This window comes from Heptranchias perlo, chromosome 11, assembly GCF_035084215.1.
Source record: "Heptranchias perlo isolate sHepPer1 chromosome 11, sHepPer1.hap1, whole genome shotgun sequence".
NCBI classification, from domain to species: Eukaryota; Metazoa; Chordata; class Chondrichthyes; order Hexanchiformes; family Hexanchidae; genus Heptranchias; species Heptranchias perlo.
The window spans coordinates 16,623,973-16,646,177 of NC_090335.1; the positions used below are offsets into that span (position 1 = coordinate 16,623,973).

Sequence of the window (22,205 nt, forward strand, 5' to 3'; positions counted from 1 at the left end):
AAAAACTTACTTGACCTCGTCCTCATCAATCGACCTGTCGCAAATGCATCTGTCCATGACAGTATTGGTAGGAGTGACCACCGCACAGTCCTCGTGGAGACGAAGTCCCGTCTTCGCACTGAGGACACCATCCAACGTGTTGTGTGGCACTACCACCGTGCTAAATGGGATAGATTCAGAACAGATCTAGCAGCTCAAAACTGGGCATCCATGAGGCGCTGTGGGCCATCAGCAGCAGCAGAATTGTATTCCACCACAATCTGTAACCTCATGGCCCGGCATATTCCTCACTCTACCATTACCAACAAGCCAGGGGATCAACCCTGGTTCAATGAGGAGTGTAGAAAAGCATGCCAGGAGCAGCACCAGGCGTAACAAAAAATGAGGTGCCAACCTGGTGAAGCTACAACTCAGGACTACATGCATGCTAAACAGCAGAAGCAACATGCTATAGACAGAGCTAAGCGATTCCACAACCAACGGATCAGATCAAAGCTCTGCAGTCCTGCCACATCCAGTCGTGAATGGTGGTGGACAATTAAACAACTAATGGGCCGAGGAGGCTCTGCAAACATCCCCATTCTCAATGATGGCGGAGTCCAGCACGTGAGTGCAAAAGACAAGGCTGAAGCGTTTGCAACCATCTTCAGCCAGAAGTGCCGAGTGGATGATCCATCTCAGCCTCCTCCCGATATCCCCACCATTACAGAAGCCAGTCTTCGGCCAATTCGATTCACTCCACGTGATATCAAGAAACGGCTGAGTGCACTGGATGCAGCAAAGGCTATGGGCCCTGACAACATCCCAGCTGTAGTGCTGAAGACTTGTGCTCCAGAACTAGCTGCGCCTCTAGCCAAGCTGTTCCAGTACAGCTACAACACTGGCATCTACCTGACAATGAGGAAAATTGCCCAGGTATGTCCTGTCTACAAAAAGCAGGACAAATCCAATCCGGCAAATTACCGCCCCATCAGTCTACTCTCAATCATCAACAAAGTGATGGAAGGTGTCGTCGACAGTGCTATCAAGCAGCACTTACTCACCAATAACCTGCTCACCGATGCTCAGTTTGGGTTCCGCCAGGACCACTCGGCTCCAGACCTCATTACAGCCTTGGTCCAAACATGGACAAAAGAGCTGAATTCCAGAGGTGAGGTGAGAGTGACTGCCCTTGACATCAAGGCAGCATTTGACCGAGTGTGGCACCAAGGAGCCCTGGTCAAATTGAAGTCCATGGGAATCGGGGGGAAAACTCTCCAGTGGCTGGAGTCATACCTAGCACAAAGGAAGATGGTAGTGGTTGTTGGAGGCCAATCATCTCAGCCCCAGGACATTGCTGCAGGAGTTCCTCAGGGCAGTGTCCTAGGCCCAACCATCTTCAGCTGCTTCATCAATGACCTTCCCTCCATCATAAGGTCAGAAATGGGGATGTTCGCTGATGATTGCACATTGTTCTGTTCCATTCGCAACCCCTCAAATAATGAAGCAGTCTGAGCCCACGTGCAGCAAGACCTGGACAACATCCAGGCTTGGGCTGATAAGTGGCAAGTAACATTCGCGCCAGACAAGTGCCAGGCAATGACCATCTCCAAGAAGAGTGTCTAACCACCTCCCCTTGACATTCAACGGCATTACCATCGCCGAATCCCCCACCATCAATATCCTGGGGGTCACCATTGACCAGAAACTTAACTGGACCAGCCACACAAATACTGTGGCTACAAGAGCAGGTCAGAGGCTGGATATTCTGCGGCGAATGACTCCCCTCCTGACTCCCCAAACTCTTTTCACCATCTACAAGGCAAAAGTCAGGAGTGTGATGGAATACTCTCCACTTGCTTGGATGAGTGCAGCTCCAACAATACTCAAGAAGCTCGACACCATCCAGGACAAAGCAGCCTGCTTGATTGGCACCCCATCCACCACCCTAAACATTCACTCCCTTCACCACCGGCGCACTGTGGCTGCAGTGTGTACCATCCACAGGATGCACTGCAGCAACTCACGAAGGCTTCTTTGACAGCACCTCCCAAACCCACGACCTCTACCACTTAGAAGGACAAGAGCAGCAGGTACATGGGAACAACACCACCTGCACGTTCCCCTCCAAGTCACACACCATCCCGACTTGGAAATATATCGCCGTTCCTTCATCGTTGCTGGGTCAAAATCCTGGAACTCCCTTCCTAACAGCACTGTGGGAGAACCTTCACCACACGGACTGCAGCGGTTCAAGAAGGCGGCTCACCATCACCTTCTCAAGGGCGATTGGGGTGGGCAATAAATGCTGGCCTCGCCAGCGATGCCCACATCCCATGAACGAATTTTTTTAAAAGTTACTCGCAGCCAGGCTAGTTCAGAACTAACAACAATGGAGTGAATTCATTCGCTGCTGACCGGACAGATGGGAAGTTAGCAGTAGTAGTGTACGTGGACTTTAGGAAAGCCTTTGACAAGGTACCACCGGAGAAATTATTAGACAAGATTAAGGAAAGTGGAATTAGAGGGAGGACAGCAAACTGGATCAAAAATTTGTTGGAAGGATGAAGAGAGAGTAGGAGCTGAGAGCAGTTTTATAGAGTGGTTGCAGGTGGGGAGTATTGATGAGATGGGGAATAGGCTAAAAAATAGCAGGTGGAATTCAGTAAGTGTGAAGTGATAAATTTTGGCAAAATAAAATTAAAAGCAGTAATTATACTCAATGGAAGTAGGATCGGTGTCGTGGAAGAGCAGAGGGATTTGCGGATATAGGTTCACAGGACATTTGAGGTAATTTTTAAAAAAGCAAATAGAATTCTAGGTTTTATCACAAGAACTATAGAATATGAAAGCCAAAAGGTAATGATGAGCCTGTATAAAGTCTTAAGACCTCAGCTGGAGTAGTGTGTGCCGTATTGGACTCCACAATATAGGAAGGATATTGAGGGTACAATGCAGATTCACTGGGATGCTGCCTGATATGAGGAAATACACATACAAAGAAAGTCTTGAAAAATTGAGACTTTTTTAGTTGGAACAATGCAGATTACGGAGTGAAATGATAGAAGTGTTGAAAATTACAAAAGGATGGGACTGAGTAGATAGAAGCAGACTGTATCCAGTAGTTGAGGGGTCAAGAACAAGGGGCCATAGTTACAAGATTAAATGTAAGAGATTTAGAACAGCAAGCAGGAGGAACTTCTTCGCACAGAGGCTGTGGAATTCACTTCTGGGGTTAGTGGTTGAGGTGGAAAGTATGTCAGTATTCAAGATTAGATTGGATAGGTGAATGAAGGAAAAGGGGATAAAGCCATATGGGAACAGGTCGGGTAAATGTGATTAGGACTATGGAGGGTAAACACTGACATGGACTGGACAAATGGCCTGTTTCCGTGTTATAACTGCTCTGTAATTCATTGGCTGTAAAGGACGTCCTGAGATGGTGAAAGGTGCGATATAAACGCAAATTCATCCTCTCTTTAAAGGAGTGCAAATAAAAAAAAAACAAAGCTACCAGAAGCCCATCTGTTTCTCATCCTTCCTCACACTCGGGCTGCATCTGTTCTCACCGTGTCAAATTTAATTTATAGCACAAAAACAGTTCTGTGCCTGAGTCAGCCCAATACATTTATGTGTACCGTAAACCTTTCAATCTTGCATCTTGCTGAGCTATGCCTGACCTAGAAGTCCTAGCATTGCAAGTAAGCAGTTGTTATGAATAGGATGCTCTGGAAAATTACTGTATTTTGTACTGAGATTTTTGTCCTGACAACCTCTTTGGGGATGCACAGGTCACTAGATAACTTGAGAGTCCTCCGGCTCTCTCTACGATATGTCAAATGTCTACTTTCAAATCCAAATGAAGCCTCCAATCCCACAATGCCTTTGAATGTGTTGTGGGAAACTGCATAAATTCAACTCTGTGTTACTTTCTATTTGTCGATTTTGGACCATCCTTGGTGCTTGAGAGACTTTTTGTGTAAGGAGAGCCTCATTTGTTGATGATTACAGTGAAATGTGGGGCTGGGTTGTGTCGATGGCAAGTTACAGAATGACTAAATGCTGTTATGCAGGGATATTAGGCGGCTTCAAGCCTTCATTTGAGTTTGAAAGTAGGCATTGATGCATACGTTTCTTTTTAAAAAAGCAGCTGGAAGATTCTCAAATTATCCAGAAGGCAGGATCATGTTGGGAGACCAGCAGGAGTGGTTTAGTATCTTTAGCAACAAGTTAAAAATAGAGACAGCAGCATGAGAATGATACTATTAAAATTTTTCAACATTTTCCCACGGGTATCTTTCTGCTTCCCCCTTCCCTCCTCGCCCTCTCTTGTGTTTCTGTCTCATGCTCAGACCTTTTTCTTAATTTCAGATGCTCTCAATTTCTCACAATGAGCTTCCTCTCTCCGCGCTCGCACTCTCTGCTGTGGCACCTCACCAAATTGGAACAGTAGGGTTAGTGGTTGAGGCAGAAAGTATGTTTTTGGAAAAAGTGATGCAGTGTTGATCACCAGCAAATTTAGTTATCCTGGTGCAGCACGTAATTGCCACCTGCATGGGTGTAAGTGTCTGTCGATCCGTTGTGTTCTACCCTCGGACAGGTCCTGACTCAAGTCTCGCACATGAGGTTCTTGAGCCACTTACTAGGGAAGAGGAGCTGACGTGGTCTCCTGTTGCCTTCCTCACTGTTTATACTTTAGAGTATCTCATCCTGTGACCAGGGTTAAAGAGCATATATTCGGATGTCCAACAGTCTCTGCTTGATGGGGTTGTCTGGAGTGGAGCCCAAACTCAACCCTTCTGGGAACACTATCACTGAGCCACTGGCCACTCCGTCTGGACACTAATACCCTGCTGGGTATTTAGAGACCATATTCTAGTCTGCGCTCACCAGGGCTGTTTGGAGTAGGGTTTGAACTATTCACCTTCGGACTCTGATAGGAATGCTACCATTAAGCCAAAGGCTCACTCCAGTGTATCTGTAGCTGTCAAGTAAGCGCTGGGACTTCTGCCTGTTGATAGACCTAACATTTAGAAAATGAATAAGCTTATATAGGACATCAACTCCACCTCAGCGTGCAGTGTGTGCTACACCTTAAGAAAATATTGGTAATTTTGAATAGTACCTGCTGTGAGGAACTGGTTTAAGATGCTTAGAGGAGTCAACATATCTGAATCCGGTATTGAAAAGGAAATCGGGAAGCTGTAATTCCCCAATAGAATTCATTATACTAGCTCCTGGACAGAGAAGCAGTTACAGAAAATCATTGACCCTCTGTATGAATAGTCTTCAACTCTGTAGTATCTTTATAGCTGAAGGTAAATCCCAGTACACCAGCATGCTGATTCAAGACATGAAAACCAAGTGAGCACTACGTAGATTAATTGTTCGTTTGAGGACATCTCAGCAGACATTGTCATCAAGGAGAAAGATAATGATAATCTGGAACTTAAGAATTAACATTGGGTGTTAATGCAGTGTCAACTACCTTGGCCTTTTTAAATCAGTAATGGGGGCTTTGCAATTTGGAATCTTGGGCATTCTACACTGTTATCACAGCAGGACTAGGTTCAGTGTGACGTACTTTGTTTATAGTAGTACACTGGAGCTGAATAATTGGATGATTTGGCTCCATTTGTAAACTAATGAAGCAAGAAAAATTGAACTAAACAAATCCTGCCTTTCTGCAGGCTTTATAAATTGCAATGGGAGGCCATATATTGTGGCAGAGTTTAAACAAATTTGAGGCGGCCAAAGATTATAACCAACCCCAGGTATCCAGTGCACAATTCAAGCCTATTTATCCCCATTTTTTTCTTGTTACTGAGTTGTGCCAGAATTTACGCACATTCTCCGGGCCTGGTACAATGCAGACTACACGCTGCTTTGTAGGTTACACAATACTTGCAGATACACATATTGAGGGTCCTCCTCTCCCCTACCGTTCATCACACTAGGATTCGGTTATTAGTTGGCAGAGTCAGGGCCATCCATTGTTGAGAGACTCAGGCCAATGGGGAGACTTGGGGTCTCATTGGGCACTAGGTCAGAGCTGTGCCTAGAATCTGGCAAAGGTGAGGGATTAAGTGGGGTGATACTCACATCAGACTAGGGTACCCTTTTAGCTGTGAGGAGGTTGGAGTTGGTGGAGAGTGTGCCTGCAGGTAGGGGCATGTACCTCTTGGTAATTCTCCAACTGTGGGCACAGTCTGTGCATCACTTACTCTGCTTGTCCATGTGATTGATAGGGGAGGGTCCACAGGCTCCTGGTGATTACTGGGGGAGAGTCCACAGGCTCCTGGTGATTACTGGGGGAGAGTCTGTAGGTTCCTTGTCTAGGTGATTGATAGGGGAGGGTCCACAGGCTCCTGGTGATTACTGGGGGAGGGTCCACAGATTCCTGGTGATTACTGGGGGAGGGTCCACAGATTCCTGGTGATTACTGGGGGAGGGTCCACAGATTCCTGGTGATTACTGGGGGAGGGTCCACAGATTCCTGGTGATTACTGGGGGAGGGTCCACAGGTTCCTGGTGATTACTGGGGGAGAGTCTGTAGGTTCCTTGTCTAGGTGATTGATAGGGGAGGGTCCACAGATTCCTGGTGATTACTGGGGGAGGGTCCACAGATTCCTGGTGATTACTGGGGGAGGGTCCACAGGTTCCTGGTGATTACTGGGGGAGTTTCTGTATCTGCCTTATAACTGCAATCCCTCTAGCCCGCATCTGACAGATTTGGGTGGAATTTATGGAGTTTGTCTGCTCTCCTCATCCTATGTTTTGTAGCTGCTTGGAGCAAGAGCCTCTGAAGGATTGTAGTTGAGCCACAGTGGGGACAGGGCTGACAGTCAATGGGGCAACTTCTGTGCCATCCTTGTGGGAGAACTGTTGTTTGTGCACTTTGAGGATGAGGGGTTAGAGTATAGGATTCTGACCGATCGTCTGAATGCTCTCCCAAAGGCCTCTCCGTTGAGCAGGGCGAAGTATGAATTTCCATTGTAATGGGTTGAAAACCTTCTCTGTGTCCTGGGGCAGCACTAGGCAAAATCTATTTGTGCTGTTGCAGTGAAGTACATTAAATAGTCACCTGAAGCAAGTTTGGTCTGGGTGGATCAGTCCAGGGACCATTGAGACCAGCTTGGCGGCCGGAATTTTATAATCACAGTTGAGCCTTTTTATTTAAAGTGACCTACCTTGGGATGCGGCTTCTTTTTACTCAAGTAAGATGGAGTACAAATCAAAGGAGACAGTTTGTGTTTGTAATTTCCTTGTCGGTAAGTTGCCGGTCCTAGTTGTGCTGTCAGGGTTTGAAAATCACCACATTCTACTCCCATGTCATCTGAGTGAGAGTTTGAATGGAATGCTCTGGACATTGAGTGTCAGTACATTGGAGAGCATAACATTTGGTCCCTAAGATCAGAAGAATTGCACATCGTTGATCTGGTGCCTGTACAGGTCAAGGGCTGCTCAGCACATAACTCTTCAAGTCTTCGACGAAGAAAACTGGTCTTGTTACAGCCGTAAACAAATCATCCGAAATGTTTACAAAGTAAAATAATGGATATTGTTTTGTTTTCTTCAGAGGATTACCTACGTTACGCTCATGGTTTGGTGTCGGATTATATTCCTGCAGATCTTAGTGTGGAATTCTTTAATTTCTTGGCGTAAGTATTTAAATGTGAAGCATTGATTATAGTTAAAAATAATATTATTCAGCATCAATCTCTGAATTATCTGTGGCATTTCTTCATTTTACTAAACACAGTAGTATAAGCTACCAGTTCGATTAATATACTGATAAGAGTACAGTCCCCATCAATTACACCATCCACGCTTATATCGGGCAAATGGCGCTAACCATTTGCCAGTACCAGAGGAGTCTATTACAAAAGCACTGCTTATAACATATTAAGCGTGCCGACTATTTTGAGCAGTTCAACAAGTACTTACCCTCTACTTACTGATTTTAAAAAGCTCTGCTGATTTGAAGCAAAGTCTGTCAGCAGTTTCAATCAGCTTGTTCGCACCTGGTTAAAGTGCGATTACCTTAATGATGAGATTCTGGATGCAACTGTGAACAGAGAGGCAGTTGCTAAGTGGGTACTTCACTTTTTGATTTCACCGTCCACTGCGTATGGCTGACAAATCACGTAAACACCAACACGCCCACTAAAAGCGGTGGGGGACTATAATAAAATGGAACATTTGCTTCCTTAGATTAGATAATAGTCCCTGTTCATTTGACAAGAGCACAAGGTCCCAGGTTTGATCCAAGGTCTGCTGAACTACTGATTTAATTCAGGCAGTGATAACGGTGCAGCATTTAGACTCAGTGCCCCATAGCCGGTGAAGGGGAAAATCAGCCAGGATTCCTGCTCCTGATTCCTATTCAGTGACTCCTGCTGGAAAATTCACACTCTGGTATCTGATGAGGAGAGAATTGGGTTCAGCTTCCGTGATCGAATAACCTGCTGACAGTCACTGTCTAGGCTTGCAAATGAAGAATGACCATTTGGGTGAGGTATCACACGGCAGCTGACACCCATAATGGACCATGCCGAGTGAGCACCTTTTGTGCGAGAGCACGATATTTGGAGGGTGAAGGGGGAATAAGAATTCAATAGTACGCAATCTAAAATAGCCCTTCAGCAAACAGGCATTTTTTTTCGCGGATGCAAGTTTGCAAAGTTCCTTCACAGTTGGATGAGATGCGATGGCAAGCCTGTTGGAGCATTTTGGGACATTGAGGATGTGAAAGGCGCTATGTAAATGCAGTTCATTTGTTCTAGCTTTCTCAAATTGGCAATTCCAAAACGTGTTTATATTGGCAGTGCTAGTCTGCTAATGAGATCAGAATTTAGATTGGCACTCTGGGACATTAAAACTTGCATGGCCCAAAATTCTGATTGGGGGCCTGGGTAGAACCAGGGTGGATTGACGTCGTGCCTCCTCCTCCCGGGGACGGGAAAGTGGGGCAGAGCCTGGTTCTGCTGGGTTTCTGCCCGTGTTTTCCGTTCTGCGGGCCTGGGGTGGATCTACTGTTACGCTCTTTTTCCGCCCCCTCCCCCTCCCCCTTAATCAACGGGGTATGTATGGAGGACATCCTGGGCTCCCCAGGAATTCCACCCAATACTCCACTACAAGATCTCAGCTGAGAGCTGGCATTAATCCTGCTGAGGCCTCATGAAAGGCCCAAACATCCTTCAACCAGTGTGTATCAACCCTGGAGGGGATTGATTAACCTCAACAGTAGCCCTGCTGGGTCCTATTGGAGTTTGAGTCACTCAAGGGCAATTAGGGATGGGCAATAAATGCTGGCCTTGTCAGCGATGCCCACATCCCATGAACAAATAAAAAACAACTTAAGTGAGCAGGGTTGGGCCTTTCCCTGGCCCCTTCTCCATCTCTGGAGTGGTGCCATGCCCCACTCTCCTGGTGACTCACTGAGGTGGGCGCCACTGATGCCTCCGCCTCACTTACGCAAGTGACGCCGCCTCTGTAATTTGAGACGGGGGTCTAGGCCTGTCCACTCCACCACTCATTCACAGGTGGAACAGCCCTACCTGAATTACGGGGTGTCGGTGTTTTGGATTGTTAACTGAAATAGTCCTGAAGACCAAGTGGTCAGCTATGCAAATGAGAAATCGTTAGGTCTCAGCTTAGTGGTAGCACTCTCGCCTCTGAGTCAGAAGGTCGTGGGTTCAAGTCCCACTTTAGTGACTTGAGCACATAATCCAGGCTGACACTCCAGTGCAGTACTGATGGAGCACTGCACTGTTGGAGGTGCCGACTTTCGGATGCGACCCTGGGACGTAGAAGATCCCACAGCACTATTTCGAAGAAGAGTAGGAGAGTTCTCCCGCTGTCCTGGCCAATATTTAAGCTCTCAACCAACACCACTAAAACAGATGATCTGGTCAATATTTCTTTGCTGTTTGTTGGATCTTGCTGTGCGCAAATTGGCTGCCACGTTTCCCTACATTAAAACCGTAACTGCACTTGAAAAGTATTTAATTGGCTGTGAAGCGCTTTGGGACATCCTGAGGTTGTGAAGGGCACGATATAAATGCATGTCTTATTTTCTTCAATGAAACTATTGAGCCATCTTAAAACCACTCTGCATTATTAATATTTTTATTTCTGTTTGTCAGGTTACCAGCTGTTTCAACTAAACCGGCAGTAAGCGAACCACCATCAAAGGTTTGTTTCTATCACATTGGTCAGTTATGTTTAATAACTAAAGGCATTTTATGGAAACCTAAAAGAAAACTAATAGCATGAAACATTTTACTGACTTATGTACAACTAAAATTTAAAACAAATAGTTTGGGATGAATGCAATGTAGAAAATAACATTCGGGAAAATCACTGGGATTTCTGGTCAGTATAATTGTGCAATGCTGGTGTTTTCACTCTCTTCTGAGTCAGATTGAGATTTCACCCCCACTCCAGAACTATAGCATATAATGAAGGCTGACACTTCAGTGCTGCACTGAGGGAGTGCTGTACTGTCGGAGACGCCATCTTTTGGATGAGACATTGAGCCAATCTGTTGAGGTGGATAAAAGATCCCCTGGTGTTATTCTCCTGGTGTCCTGGCCAACATTCTTCCCTCAGGCAACACCACCGAAACAGATTAGTTGGTCATTTATTTCGTATGCGACTCCCATACGCAATTTTTTTTTTACAATTACATAAAACATTCTTGTGCCCCTTTAGACCTCCGGGTATAAAGCATGCCATTGGAACAACTGAATTTAATAAATCTGATAATTTGTGGGCTGGCACTAGGAAAGTGACCATAGAAGCTGCCAGACTGCGGTGAAAGCCTAACTTGTTCACTGATGCTGTCCAGTGAAGTAAACCTACCAATCCAACCGCGTTTCCAGTTCCTACTATGTGGTTGAGCCTTAATGCGCTCTGGGCAATGAGGGATAGGCAAGAGATGCCTCGCCAGCATTGCCCACACCCCAAGAGAACAAATAAAACACGAAACAGCTTGTAACATTAAAGCTTCTGGTGATAGTGCAACTACCACCCTCCCCATGTTGGGTGCTGTGACTGGGAAGTGTTAGTGGCAGCAAAGCTAAATGGCTTCAGTCAGCAGTACGTGTGGCCAGGTCTGCTGTCTCAGTCCGCCTGTACAGGCCGGCCATGAGCTTTCACCATTGCTGGTGTGTACAGGTCTTACCCAACATTAGGGAAGGCCCTGACCAACAGTGACCGGACAACTGCGCACACTCACACGCAGTTTAAGGTTACCGTTGCGACTTCTGAGCAAGTGAACGCGCAGATATCCGATTGTCGCTGAATCTACTCCGCAATGCAAATGAAGACAAACTGGCTGTCAATTAAATGTAACCTAAGAGGGCCATAAATCGGTATGGTTATGATGTTATTGGAGCTGCTTGCTTGTGAAAACCCCATAAAAGGGTCTGTTTCCCTCTGCTAAATTTAACAAATATAAAAAGAATTGTTCTTCCACTGTATAGGCGGCCCAGAAGTATTTAAATGGGGAATCTCTGATGGTTATCACAAGCAATAACACGGGTCATGCTAAAATAAGTTAATTTGGATACTGATGTAAATGTTGCTTAAATGCTTGGTGATTACTGTATAAAAATAGAGCTTAATACTTAGCGCTGAATATTCAAGAGTTAAAGAATTTCTTCAAGTATTTCAAGAACACAGGCTCGAAGGCTTGCATGGCCCAGTCCTGTTCCTATGTTTTTATGTAACACCATCTGAGTTGTTTGGAGGGGAAAATGTACAGCTTCCACAGCAAGAAAAGACGCTGCATTATGATGAGCTATTGCTGGTTCCGTGTACAAGACTCTGCTCAGTGAAAGCTTTGCGTGAAGATGTGCATGAGATCGGTTACCTGTGTTTGAATTGTCCGAAATCAACACTTGATTGAGAACAGCCCGTCGCGTGTTTGAGGGTTTTTTGTGGCAAATTGTTTTTCTTCTCCTGCAATGAAGCATGCAGCCTGTCAGCATCGCACAACTTTATTCAACAAAAACCTCGTAAACTGCCATTACAGAAAAGGAAACTGTCCGACAAACCAGTGGAGGCCGAGGAGGACTATACCAAGTTCAACTCTGATTCAAAAGAGAGAAAGGTAAGGAGCTTACTCGCTTGATTTCCTCACCTGTGTTATTGCACTGTAGACTGCACTTAACAACAAGATCCGTGGAGGCGTCGAATCTCATTGCTTAGACTCTTTACAAAGTGTTGCATGGACTTTGAGAAGCTGGTGTGTAACACTGAGCCACACAGATCCCAGGTTCCATACCGAGTCTGTGCTGAGCCAGCTGATCTCAGTCAGGGTGCAATTGGCCTCAGTGCACCTGAGTTAAGGAGAGAATTGGCCAATGACCAGTTTGAATATTAAATTTCCTTGGTAAATTTTAAAAGTTTTGCAACCTCTTAAAGAATTTGTAAAGCAGTTTTGTGAACACCTATTCCTAAATATTAAAAAAGGAAAACCACAGACGTTTGGAAGCACAGTGCAATCTTCTCTGCCATGTTTTATTGTGGTTAAAATGTGATCTCCATAATCGCAACTCTTGGACAATGATTTTTGATCAGGGTCAGAAAGTGCAGGGTTCTGGTTGTCTGAACACTTGATATGGGGACACTCAGACCTGAATTGGCATATCTATCTGAAATGTTCTAAATTTGACACCGACTAATCATCTCCTTTAATGTGCCAGAAGTTTTCCGCTGTTAACCTTGGCCACGTTTTTTCTTGTCCAAAGGATGAAATAAGTTGTAGAAGAATTAGTTAGATTGAGGAATAAGTTGGGCTGGTGAGTGGTGATGTTATTTAAAGTCATACGATTTGGAAAGGATGATATAAAGATGACGCAGGAGAAGGCTTCATGCTCATCCTCAATTTTCATCGCTCCACCATTGGTGGCCACGCTTTCGGCTGCCTAGGCCCTAAGCTCTGGAATTCCCTCCCTGAACCTCTCCACATCTCTACCTCTTTCTCCTCCTTTAGGGCGCTCCTTCGAACCTACCTGTTTCACCAAGCTTTTGGTCACCTGTCCTAATATCTCCTTATATGGCTCGGTATCAAATGGGACGTTTTATCATGTTAGAGGCTCTATATATATATACACGCAAGTTGTTGTTTGGGGGTATTGGTAGAAAGATCATTAAAGCCATCAGGATAGTGTGTGGCAACAAATAGGATGTTGGATGTTAGGCTGTGTAGAGGAATAGGGCACAAATCTCAGGAAGTAATAGAGTTTGTATAGAGTGCTGGCCCAGCCCCACCTGGAGTATTGGGTACAGTTCTGGGTGCTGTATTATGAGAAAGACATCCAAGTATTAGAGAAGGTGCAGCAAAGGGCAACTAAATTTATAGCTGGGATTGGGCACGTGAGTTATGAAGAGAGGCTGTAGATGTTAGGAGCATAGGAACAGGAGTACACTATTCAGCCCCATGAGCCTTCATTTAGGTCATGGCTGATCTGTATCTTAACCTCATTTACTCGCCTTGGTTCCTTATGCCTTGATACGTTTACTCAATCTCAGTTTGAAATTTTCAATTGACCGAGCCTCAATAGCTTTTTGAGGGAGAGAGTTCCATATTTCCACTACCCTTTATGTGAAGAAATGCTTTCTGACATCACCCCTCAATGGCCTAACTCTAATTTTAAGATTATGCCCCCTTGTTCTGGACGCCCCACCAGAGGAAATCGTATCTCTATCTACCTTATCAAATCCTTCAAACATATTAAACATCTCAATTAGATCATTCCTTAATCTTCTATATTCAAGGGAGTACAAGCCTAGTCTATGCAACATTTCCCCATAATTTAACCCTTTTAGCCCGGCATCATTCTGGTGAATCTGCGCCATAGCCCCTCCAAGGCCAGTATATCCTTCCTGAGGTGCGGTGCCCAGAACTGAATGCAGTACTCCAGATACGGTTTAACCAGAGCTTTATATAACTCTAGCATTACTTCCACCCTGTTGTATTCCAGCCCCCTTGAGATGAAGGCTAGCATTCCATTAGCCCTTTTAATTATTTTTCATACCTGTCCACTAGTTTTTTTTTTGGGATGTTTACACTAGAGAAGAGAACACTCACAGGTGACCTAGAATCATAGAATCTTACAGCACAGAAGGAGGCCATTCGGCCCATTGTGCCTGTGCCTGCACTTTGAAAGAGTATCCAATTAGTCCCACTCCCCTGCTCTTTCCCCATAGACCTATAAAGTTTTCCTTTTCAAGTATATATCCTATTCCCGTTTGAAAGTTACCTTTGAATCTGCTTCCACGACCCTTTCAGGTAGAAATATTATCTTACAGAAATATTTAAGATCCTTGAAATTAGATAAACAACAACATGTTTAACATAGTCACAGTTACCACAAGAGGGCACAGCCTCAAACTTAGAAGAGGGCGAGTGAACAGATTTGACTGCTTTATGCAGAAGGTAAGTCGAACAGATGACTTTGGACCTAAGGTTCCCAAAGCTCTCCACTGGGAGTTTTCCTCATCTCCTGTCTGGGACTGATTGATCGAGATTGATTGCTATGATGAGTCAACAACTCCATTATCATTGTATCATGTGACTACCAGGATTGTAGAAGGCGAACTAGATGGATCTTAGTCATTTATCATCCAGCAATTCCTATGTTCCTAGTTTGGTAAATGCATGAAACAGACTGCCTAGGGAGGAACTAGGAGCTGATCACTTCAGCAAATCCAACAGAGAGTTGGATAAGTACCTAGGGAAAAACCTGATCGAGCGGTATACATGCAGCGTAGAATATAATGGGCCAGATCTTGCTGGAGTGGAGCATCTCGTTGCGTGAGCCGTTAATTAGACTTTATCCTGCATCATTCAGCTCAAAAAAATTTCAGCCGTAACTTGCTGGAAGTGCAAGCTGATAACGGCGAGGGCAGCAGGGCATCTGGGACCTTCGTGAGCGGCAGGACCAACAGTCTATCTCCTTAACCAATGAGATTTATAAATTGAGAAAGAAACATAGGAGCCACAGAGAAGGAGGGTGAATTAGAATCGAATCAGCTACAGAAAGAGAAGGAAAGAAAGATTGGATTGAAAGAGAGTGAAAAAAGAGACGGAAAGGAAAAGTAAGATTAAAAAAATTTAAAATTTGACATTTTTAACATCTCTTAAAAACAATTTACTATTTGCTGGAATTAAATTGAAATTGTCCCCTTTCTGGGCCAGAGAGGTCGATTAGCATTGCATTAACGATTAATTGCATTAACGATTATCACATCATTAAAAAGATACTTGCGCTGTTAAATACCGGCCCTAACTGTTATTTTTCCAGCAAGATTCGGCCCAATATTTTCTCAATACTGGACCACAGATGGTTTTTCCCTATGTTCCTAGTGTTTGGGTAGAAATGACAATTGACTGCCTGTACAAAACAAGGAGACTGCCTTTTCTCAGTTCTTTGGTACTGTACCGGACGTTATTAAATTGTGGAGATATTATAGAAGTTACACATGAGTACACCACAGGTCAGTGCACATTTGCATTATTATCAATATAAAACTGCTGTGGTGAGTAAAATACTATTTGTATAATTCTTTTGTTTGCCCTCGACACGAGCAAATAATCCTAATCACATTTATCCTCCCTTTTCCCGTATCTCTTCATCCCTTTTTCCTTCATCCACCTGCCCAAGCTAATCTTGAATGTTGACATGAGGGTATATTTCTTCTCCCACTCAGCCACCATAACTTCAAATCCCCTTGTTGATCCCCTTTCAAAACACATTGGATTTGGATAACATCCCGATGGATTGGAAAGTAGTGACTCTGCTCCCTTTGTTTAGCAAAAGGGAAGGGACAAATCCTTACATTACAGACCTTTTGAGTCTTATCTTGATTGTGGGGAATGTGTTTGAGTCTGTGATGAGGGATATCACAAGGGTTCACCTGGAAGGAATGGGGATGACTTGAGAGGGGCAGAGAGTGAGCGAGAGACGGAAGGGTCAGAGCCAATTTCCTGGATTTTTCTGAGGAGATGACAGATGTGGTAGATGGGGATGAAGTAATGCTGACTGCATTCCGTTTTGGGCACCACACCTCAGCAAGTATATATTGGCCTTGGAGGGGGTAGGTACAGTGCAGATTCACTAGATTGCTATCAGGGCTAAAAGGGTTAAATTATGAGGACAGGTTGCACTAACTTAGTTTATATTACATTGAGTTTAGAAGGTTGAGGGATGATCTAATCAAGGTGTTTAAAATGATAAAGGAATTTGATAGGGTATATACAGAGAAGCTATTTCCCCTGGAATCAAGAACAAGAGGGAATCATCTTAAAATTAGAGCTAGGCCATTTAGGAGTGAAATTAGAAAACACTTTTTCATACAAAGGGTAGTGGAAATCTGGAGCTCTTGCCCTCAAAAGGCTGTGGATGCTGGGGGACAATTGAAATTTTCAAGACTGAGATCGACAAATTTTTGTTAGTTAAGGGTATCAAGGGATGTGGATCAAAGTCGGGTAAATGTAGTTGAGGTGCAGAACACGATGGGCCGAAGGGCCTCTATCCGTGCTGTATAACTCTATGACTCTATCCATGATCTAATTGAATGGCAGAACAGGCTCGAGGGGCTGAATGGTCTAATCCTGTTTCTATGTTCCTATTATATATAAGGCAATAAATATAAAAGCAAAAATGTGAATTTGTATAGGACATTGGTTGGGCCAAAGGTGGAGTGTTTTATGCATCCTGTTAAAGGAAGGATATGAGAGTCATGGAAAGGGTACAGTGATAATTCACTAGAATGAAAGGTTATAGTTAATGAAAAAAAGACTTTAAAAATTGGGGCGTTTTTCATTGACAGACGGTTGAAGGGGGATCTAATACAGGATTTCAAGCCTATGAAAAGTTTGGAGAGGCCATATAATGAATTTTTTCCCCATTGGTTGTCAAAGCAGTTTCTAGGGGACACAGACTAGGATTATCTAGAAGAATTTTCCTTTCACAAATAGGGTTGGTAGAACATGGAATAGTTTACCACAGGTGGCTATTGAGGCAGAGACCATGGGCACGATTTTAAAACGAAAGTGCGGTGCATTGGAGGCAGGGCGGCAAAGAAAATTGGGATTTTTTTGGAGCAGGCAGGAATCCCGGCTCTAACCCGCTGAAGAACGCGCACGACCCAGTCTCATCTGCGTGAGCACGCTGTTCCCGAACCCGGAAGGCCCATCGGCACTTAAAACCGATATTTAAAGCAGTAAATCAAGTATTTAAAGTACTTGAACTGTCCATAAATCCAATTAAGAATGAAGGCAAGCGATTTCAACGCTGCCTCAACGTGTTTCCCGTGGTGTTTGAAACACGCCATTGGAAAGTAGTCGGGTTTCAGCTGGCAGCCATTTGGACATTTAAATCCCTGTTTGACAGATGGGGATAAAAGGTGAGTTATTGCAGCAGGGCACTCAGTTCTCTCAGACAAACTTTTGGCTGGGAGTTCTTTGTGTTTAGCCTTGAAATTCTTGTTTTCCACTCGGAATTGTTCTGTTTACACACATTTACCAACTTTTCGGACCCCCTCAAACTGACACCATTAGGATGGGGGAGGGGGGCGCAATGGCTGCATTCACCAGTACATCCGAGGAGGAAGCACATCACCATCCGCAGTAGGCACAGCGTGCAGTTACTTTACTGGCAGCTCCACAAGACAGAGGCGCGCCACAGGGAACTGCACAAGAGTAGAGAGGGGAACAACAGAGTGCCCGACGTAGCAGGAGACACTCCCCTCGCTAGAGGGTCTACATACCGAGGCTCAGCTTCCGGGACCTTTAAGGAGCAGTGCCTATGAAGGCTGAGAGTGAGTTGCCAGGTGGTCGCAGACATCTCTGTGCTCCCTCATACAGAGCTGCTCCCGGCTGGGCCAAGTGGTGTCGCATTGCCCGTGGCAGTTAAAGTGACCACTACCCTCAAATACTTCGCCTCCGGATCATTCCAGGGCACAACTGGTGACATCGCTGGGGTCTCTGTCGTCTGCCCACAAGTGCATAAGACAGGTCACCGATGGTTTGTTTTGCAGGGCGTCGCAATACGTCAACTTTCCCACGGATGACCTCAGCCAGACGGAGAGGGCAGTGGGATTCCACTCTGTAGCTGGCTTCCCACGTGTACAGCGTACGATCGATTGCACCCAATTGATCCGAGCATCTCCACACAAGCCAGAAAGGGCTATCGCTCCATCAACACTCAGCTCGTTTGTGACCACTGCAAAAGATTTCTTCACACGTGTGCGAGATTCCCTGGCAGCTGCCGTGATTCGTACATTCTGAGGGAATCCAACATCCCGCCCCTCTTCCACGCACCAAACAGCCTTAGGAGCTGACTCATTGGGGACAAGAGATACCCCCTGCACATGTGGCTCATGACATCTCTGAGGAACCGCATCAGCGAGGAACAGAGTCGATACAACGACAGCCACATCGCCACCAGGTCTGTCATTGAACATGCGACAGGACTGCTGAAGATGCGATTTCGGTGCCTGGATCAGTCTGGGGGAGCGCTTCAATACGCACCAGTGGGAGTGGGTAGAATTATAGTAGTCTGTTGTGTCCTGCACAACATCACGCAACGGAGAGGGTTACTGGTGGATGAGGCCCCATGCCCTCATCCAGCATTCACATCTGCCATGAACATTGAGGAGGAGGAGGAGGATGGGTAACCCATCAGCAGAGCAGCGGCTCACCTGGCTGCTCATGAGGCCGGGGAGTCACTAATATTTGACCGATTCTCATGAGATCACAAAGTGAGAATAGTCCAGCCCTCAGACTGCCTGGAAAGAGCAGCGCCACACCATCACTGCCCTCCCCCCACCCCCGGCACAAAACAGTCCTGCAAATACACATACACCCACTTTGGGTGAGGCTGACCATGAAAGAGATGCATCTCATTGCATCAGGATTGGGATGAGTGGTAGTGGGGGGTTCACAAATGGGGAGATGAGGAAGTGAAGGTAAGTTGACGATGAGTGTTAAGTGGGTGTGAGGAATGATGTGATGGAGTAGTCTTGGCAGGGCAGAATGATGTGAGGGGGGATGGGAGGGTGCGTATGATGTGCAACATGGAATCCAGGAGAATCAGTAAGTGTACTCACTTTTGCTGACCATTGAAATGCTTCCTGCACTGGATCCAACTGTGGGAGGTGCTACTTGTGCTGCTGACCGTTGCTAACCTCCGCTGTCACAGTGAGCCAGGCCTTCTTGGTGGCAGAGACCGGGCTTCCTCCTGTCGGCCGGGTAAAATTGTTCCCACCTCCTTCTCACCCTGGCCAACATCACCTCAAGTGAGACGTCGCTGAATCTTGGCGCTGGCTTGCTGCTCTGCTGCTCCATTCTGCCTTGTTGCTCCTTGCTTTCGCAAAAGCCATTGATGCAATGGTAATGTTTTATTATTCGGGTTTGCCGCGCACCCATTGACCCCCCTGCCCCTGCAGCCACACCCCTGGCATTTTAAAATCATGCCCCATAACTTTATTTGGAAGGAAACTGGATAAGTATTTGAAAAGGAAGAATATAAAAGGATATGGAGAACAGGCAGGATGATGGGATTTGAATGGTCAACTCTGTGCTACAAATTCTATAACTTGCATTTCCAAGAGTTGCATTATACAGAACACTTAAATTTTTACAGTAAATAGATACTCAACATCAATTGATTAAATCAATCAATTTAATCAACATCAAACTCAGGACAGAGACTGTACTTTGAGAGCTTTAAACAGCATAATTTCAGTTCTTGGTTTTTTTTTAACAGTAATGTTGATTGTTGCTTTTCCCTTTAGGCCTCCAAGATGACAGCTGCACAGAAATCTTTGGCCAAGGTTGATAAGAGTGGAATGAAAAATATATCTGCCTTTTTTACCCCAAAGAACAAAGGAGCAACAAAGACCCCATAATTTTTTGATGGATTCCTTCTGGATTATTTTTTACCAAAATAAAAGTTTTTGTTTTTGTCAGGTTTTGAGTTGCTTTTTTTTTTACAGTTCCCTGTATTATTGTAATTGAAAATAACGTAAACTGGTTTATTATTTATTTCTGTTAAATTCTGATGTGGAATATATTCCAGGACAGGCAGGTTGTAGGCACAGAGCCAATTTTTATTATGTGAGTATGTCTATTATTAAATGTTTTGTGTCTTTACTACGTGTTTCCGACAGTACTATTGTACGATTATAAATTGTGCAGTCCTTCCAGCATTACTGATTGGCCCATGTTAACCACATGATCAAGTAGTGACGAGTCCAATTGTAGCCCTCCAATCAATTCCATAAGACGGCCATTTTGTATTATTTTTACTCTCTGCTCATATTTCCTGATTTTTTTTTAAACCATACCTTCCTATTTTTAAGATATTTATTTTACTTTGTTTAGCTTTCTACTTTAAATATTTATTAACATTCTTTGCTATACTGCTTTAATTTCTTCTGTGTGGCTAGGAGCTGCTTTGTTCATCCTCTGCTCTCCTAGACATAATCTGACCCTTATCTCTCCTTCCCGTCCCCCTCCCCGCCAACCAGAACTGAGGCTGGGTAATTAAAGATAAAGCGTAAATTTAAATACTAAATTTGGAGAAGTGGGTTTACAAGAAACGTCAAAAGGAAGTCACAGAAAAAAAATGAAGCATAGCAAATTCACAAAACAAGAAAGTGTGTGATAAGCATGCAGGCTGACAAAAACTGTATGACAGAATGGGAGGTAAACAGAGGAGAGGGGAGGACCAGCTGAACTTTAGATGGACTCCCAAGATTGTTGAATACCGAGACAACTGGAGAATATGTTTCCCAACCTCACATCCTTTTAATTATTTAAAGATTGAAAAAGAACAAATTGAAGCAATATGTGGGGAAGAGCATATAATCCAGACTGACACTTCAATGCACTACTGAGGGAGTTCTGCACTGTCGTTAAACCGAGGCCCTGCCAGCACTCTTAGGCGGATGTAAAAGATCCATAGCGCTATTTCAAAGACGAGTAGGGGCGTTCTCCCCGGTGTCTGAATTGGAGCAGTTCCAGAGGGGATGAGGCCCTAAAGGTTGGGTCACTGTAAGGGAAAAGTTGATTTTCCTTCCCTCTTCAATCACATGCCAAGAAGGCATTTGATACGGTGGATCGCAAATACTTCTTTGGGATTCTGCGGGCATGCGTTCAGGACGCATTTTGTCGCCCGTATCTGACGTCTGTGTGCTGCCGTGGAGTGTCCAACTAAGTTAACAGATCTTTGGCGCCCACCCTCCCCACCTCGTTTTGGGAGAGGAGTGCGTCAGGGAAGCCGCATGATCAGCCAATTATACACCTGTGCGGAGCCTTTCCTGCGCCTCTTGTGAAGGAGGTTGTCGGGACTGGCTCTGCACGAACCGGGCGTGGAGGTCGTCCTTTCGGCTTATGCCGGTGACGTGCTCCTCATGGTCACGGATCCCGCTGACATGAGGAGTTTGCGAGAGGGCCAGAGAGTGTACTCTGCTGCGTCCTCTGCAAAGATCAACTGGGATAAATGTTCTGGACTCCTGGTGGGTCAGTGGCTGGCGGACTCCCTGCCGGAGGAGCTCCAGCCCTTTGCCTGGATCACCGCTCACCTCCGGTACCAAGGAATCTACCTTAGCCCTGCTGAGGAAGCCTGGCCAGTGAACTGGCAAGAGCTGGAGACCAAAGTCATCGCTCGCCTAGGGAACTAGACAGGACTGCTCCGAGTGTTATCCTACAGGGGTCGAGTGCTGGTCATAAACCAGCTGGTAGCTGCAATGTTATGGTACCAGTTGGTCACTTTGATCCCTCCCCCTGAATTTGTTATTAAGATTCAGAGGAAGCTCATCGATGACATCTGGGACAAAAGGATGTACTGGGTCTCTGGTGTGGTCCTGTGCCTTCACACCCGGGTTATGACTTTCCGTCTTCAGACCCTGCAGAGGTGCCTGTACGTTGAGGATCCTCCCCGATGGTGTGCGATGGTGACGTATTTCTCCGCAAATTGCACAGCCTGAATTATATCACGCAGTTCCTGTTTGTAAGTTGTTAGGTCTCCGTGTGTCCTTGCAGGAGCTGCCTGTCTTGGACTGGGATCTAATCAGGGTCGAACATGGTTGCCTCCAGCCGGAGCTCTTCCCCCATCAGGGGTGGCAGCCATCCTAAGGGAGCCGTTACTCAGGAACCCACACCTCCACTTAATCGGCTTCGGCAACACGTGGCTGACGGAGGGGAG

General features: G+C 45.3%; 1 protein-coding gene across 1 annotated transcript in view; it reads left to right on the top strand.

Moving 5' to 3' along the window:
- rnaseh2b (ribonuclease H2, subunit B) overlaps window positions 1-19,965 on the top strand; it is a 48,887-nt gene extending 28,922 nt beyond the window's left edge. The window contains exons 8-11 of the mRNA XM_067992615.1: window positions 7,559-7,640; window positions 10,128-10,176; window positions 12,020-12,097; window positions 19,792-19,965. Coding sequence (XP_067848716.1) covers window positions 7,559-7,640; window positions 10,128-10,176; window positions 12,020-12,097; window positions 19,792-19,905 — 323 coding nt within the window. The 3' untranslated portion in view covers window positions 19,906-19,965. The remainder of the gene's footprint in view (window positions 1-7,558; window positions 7,641-10,127; window positions 10,177-12,019; window positions 12,098-19,791) is intronic.
- The last annotated feature ends 2,240 nt before the right edge of the window (window positions 19,966-22,205 follow it).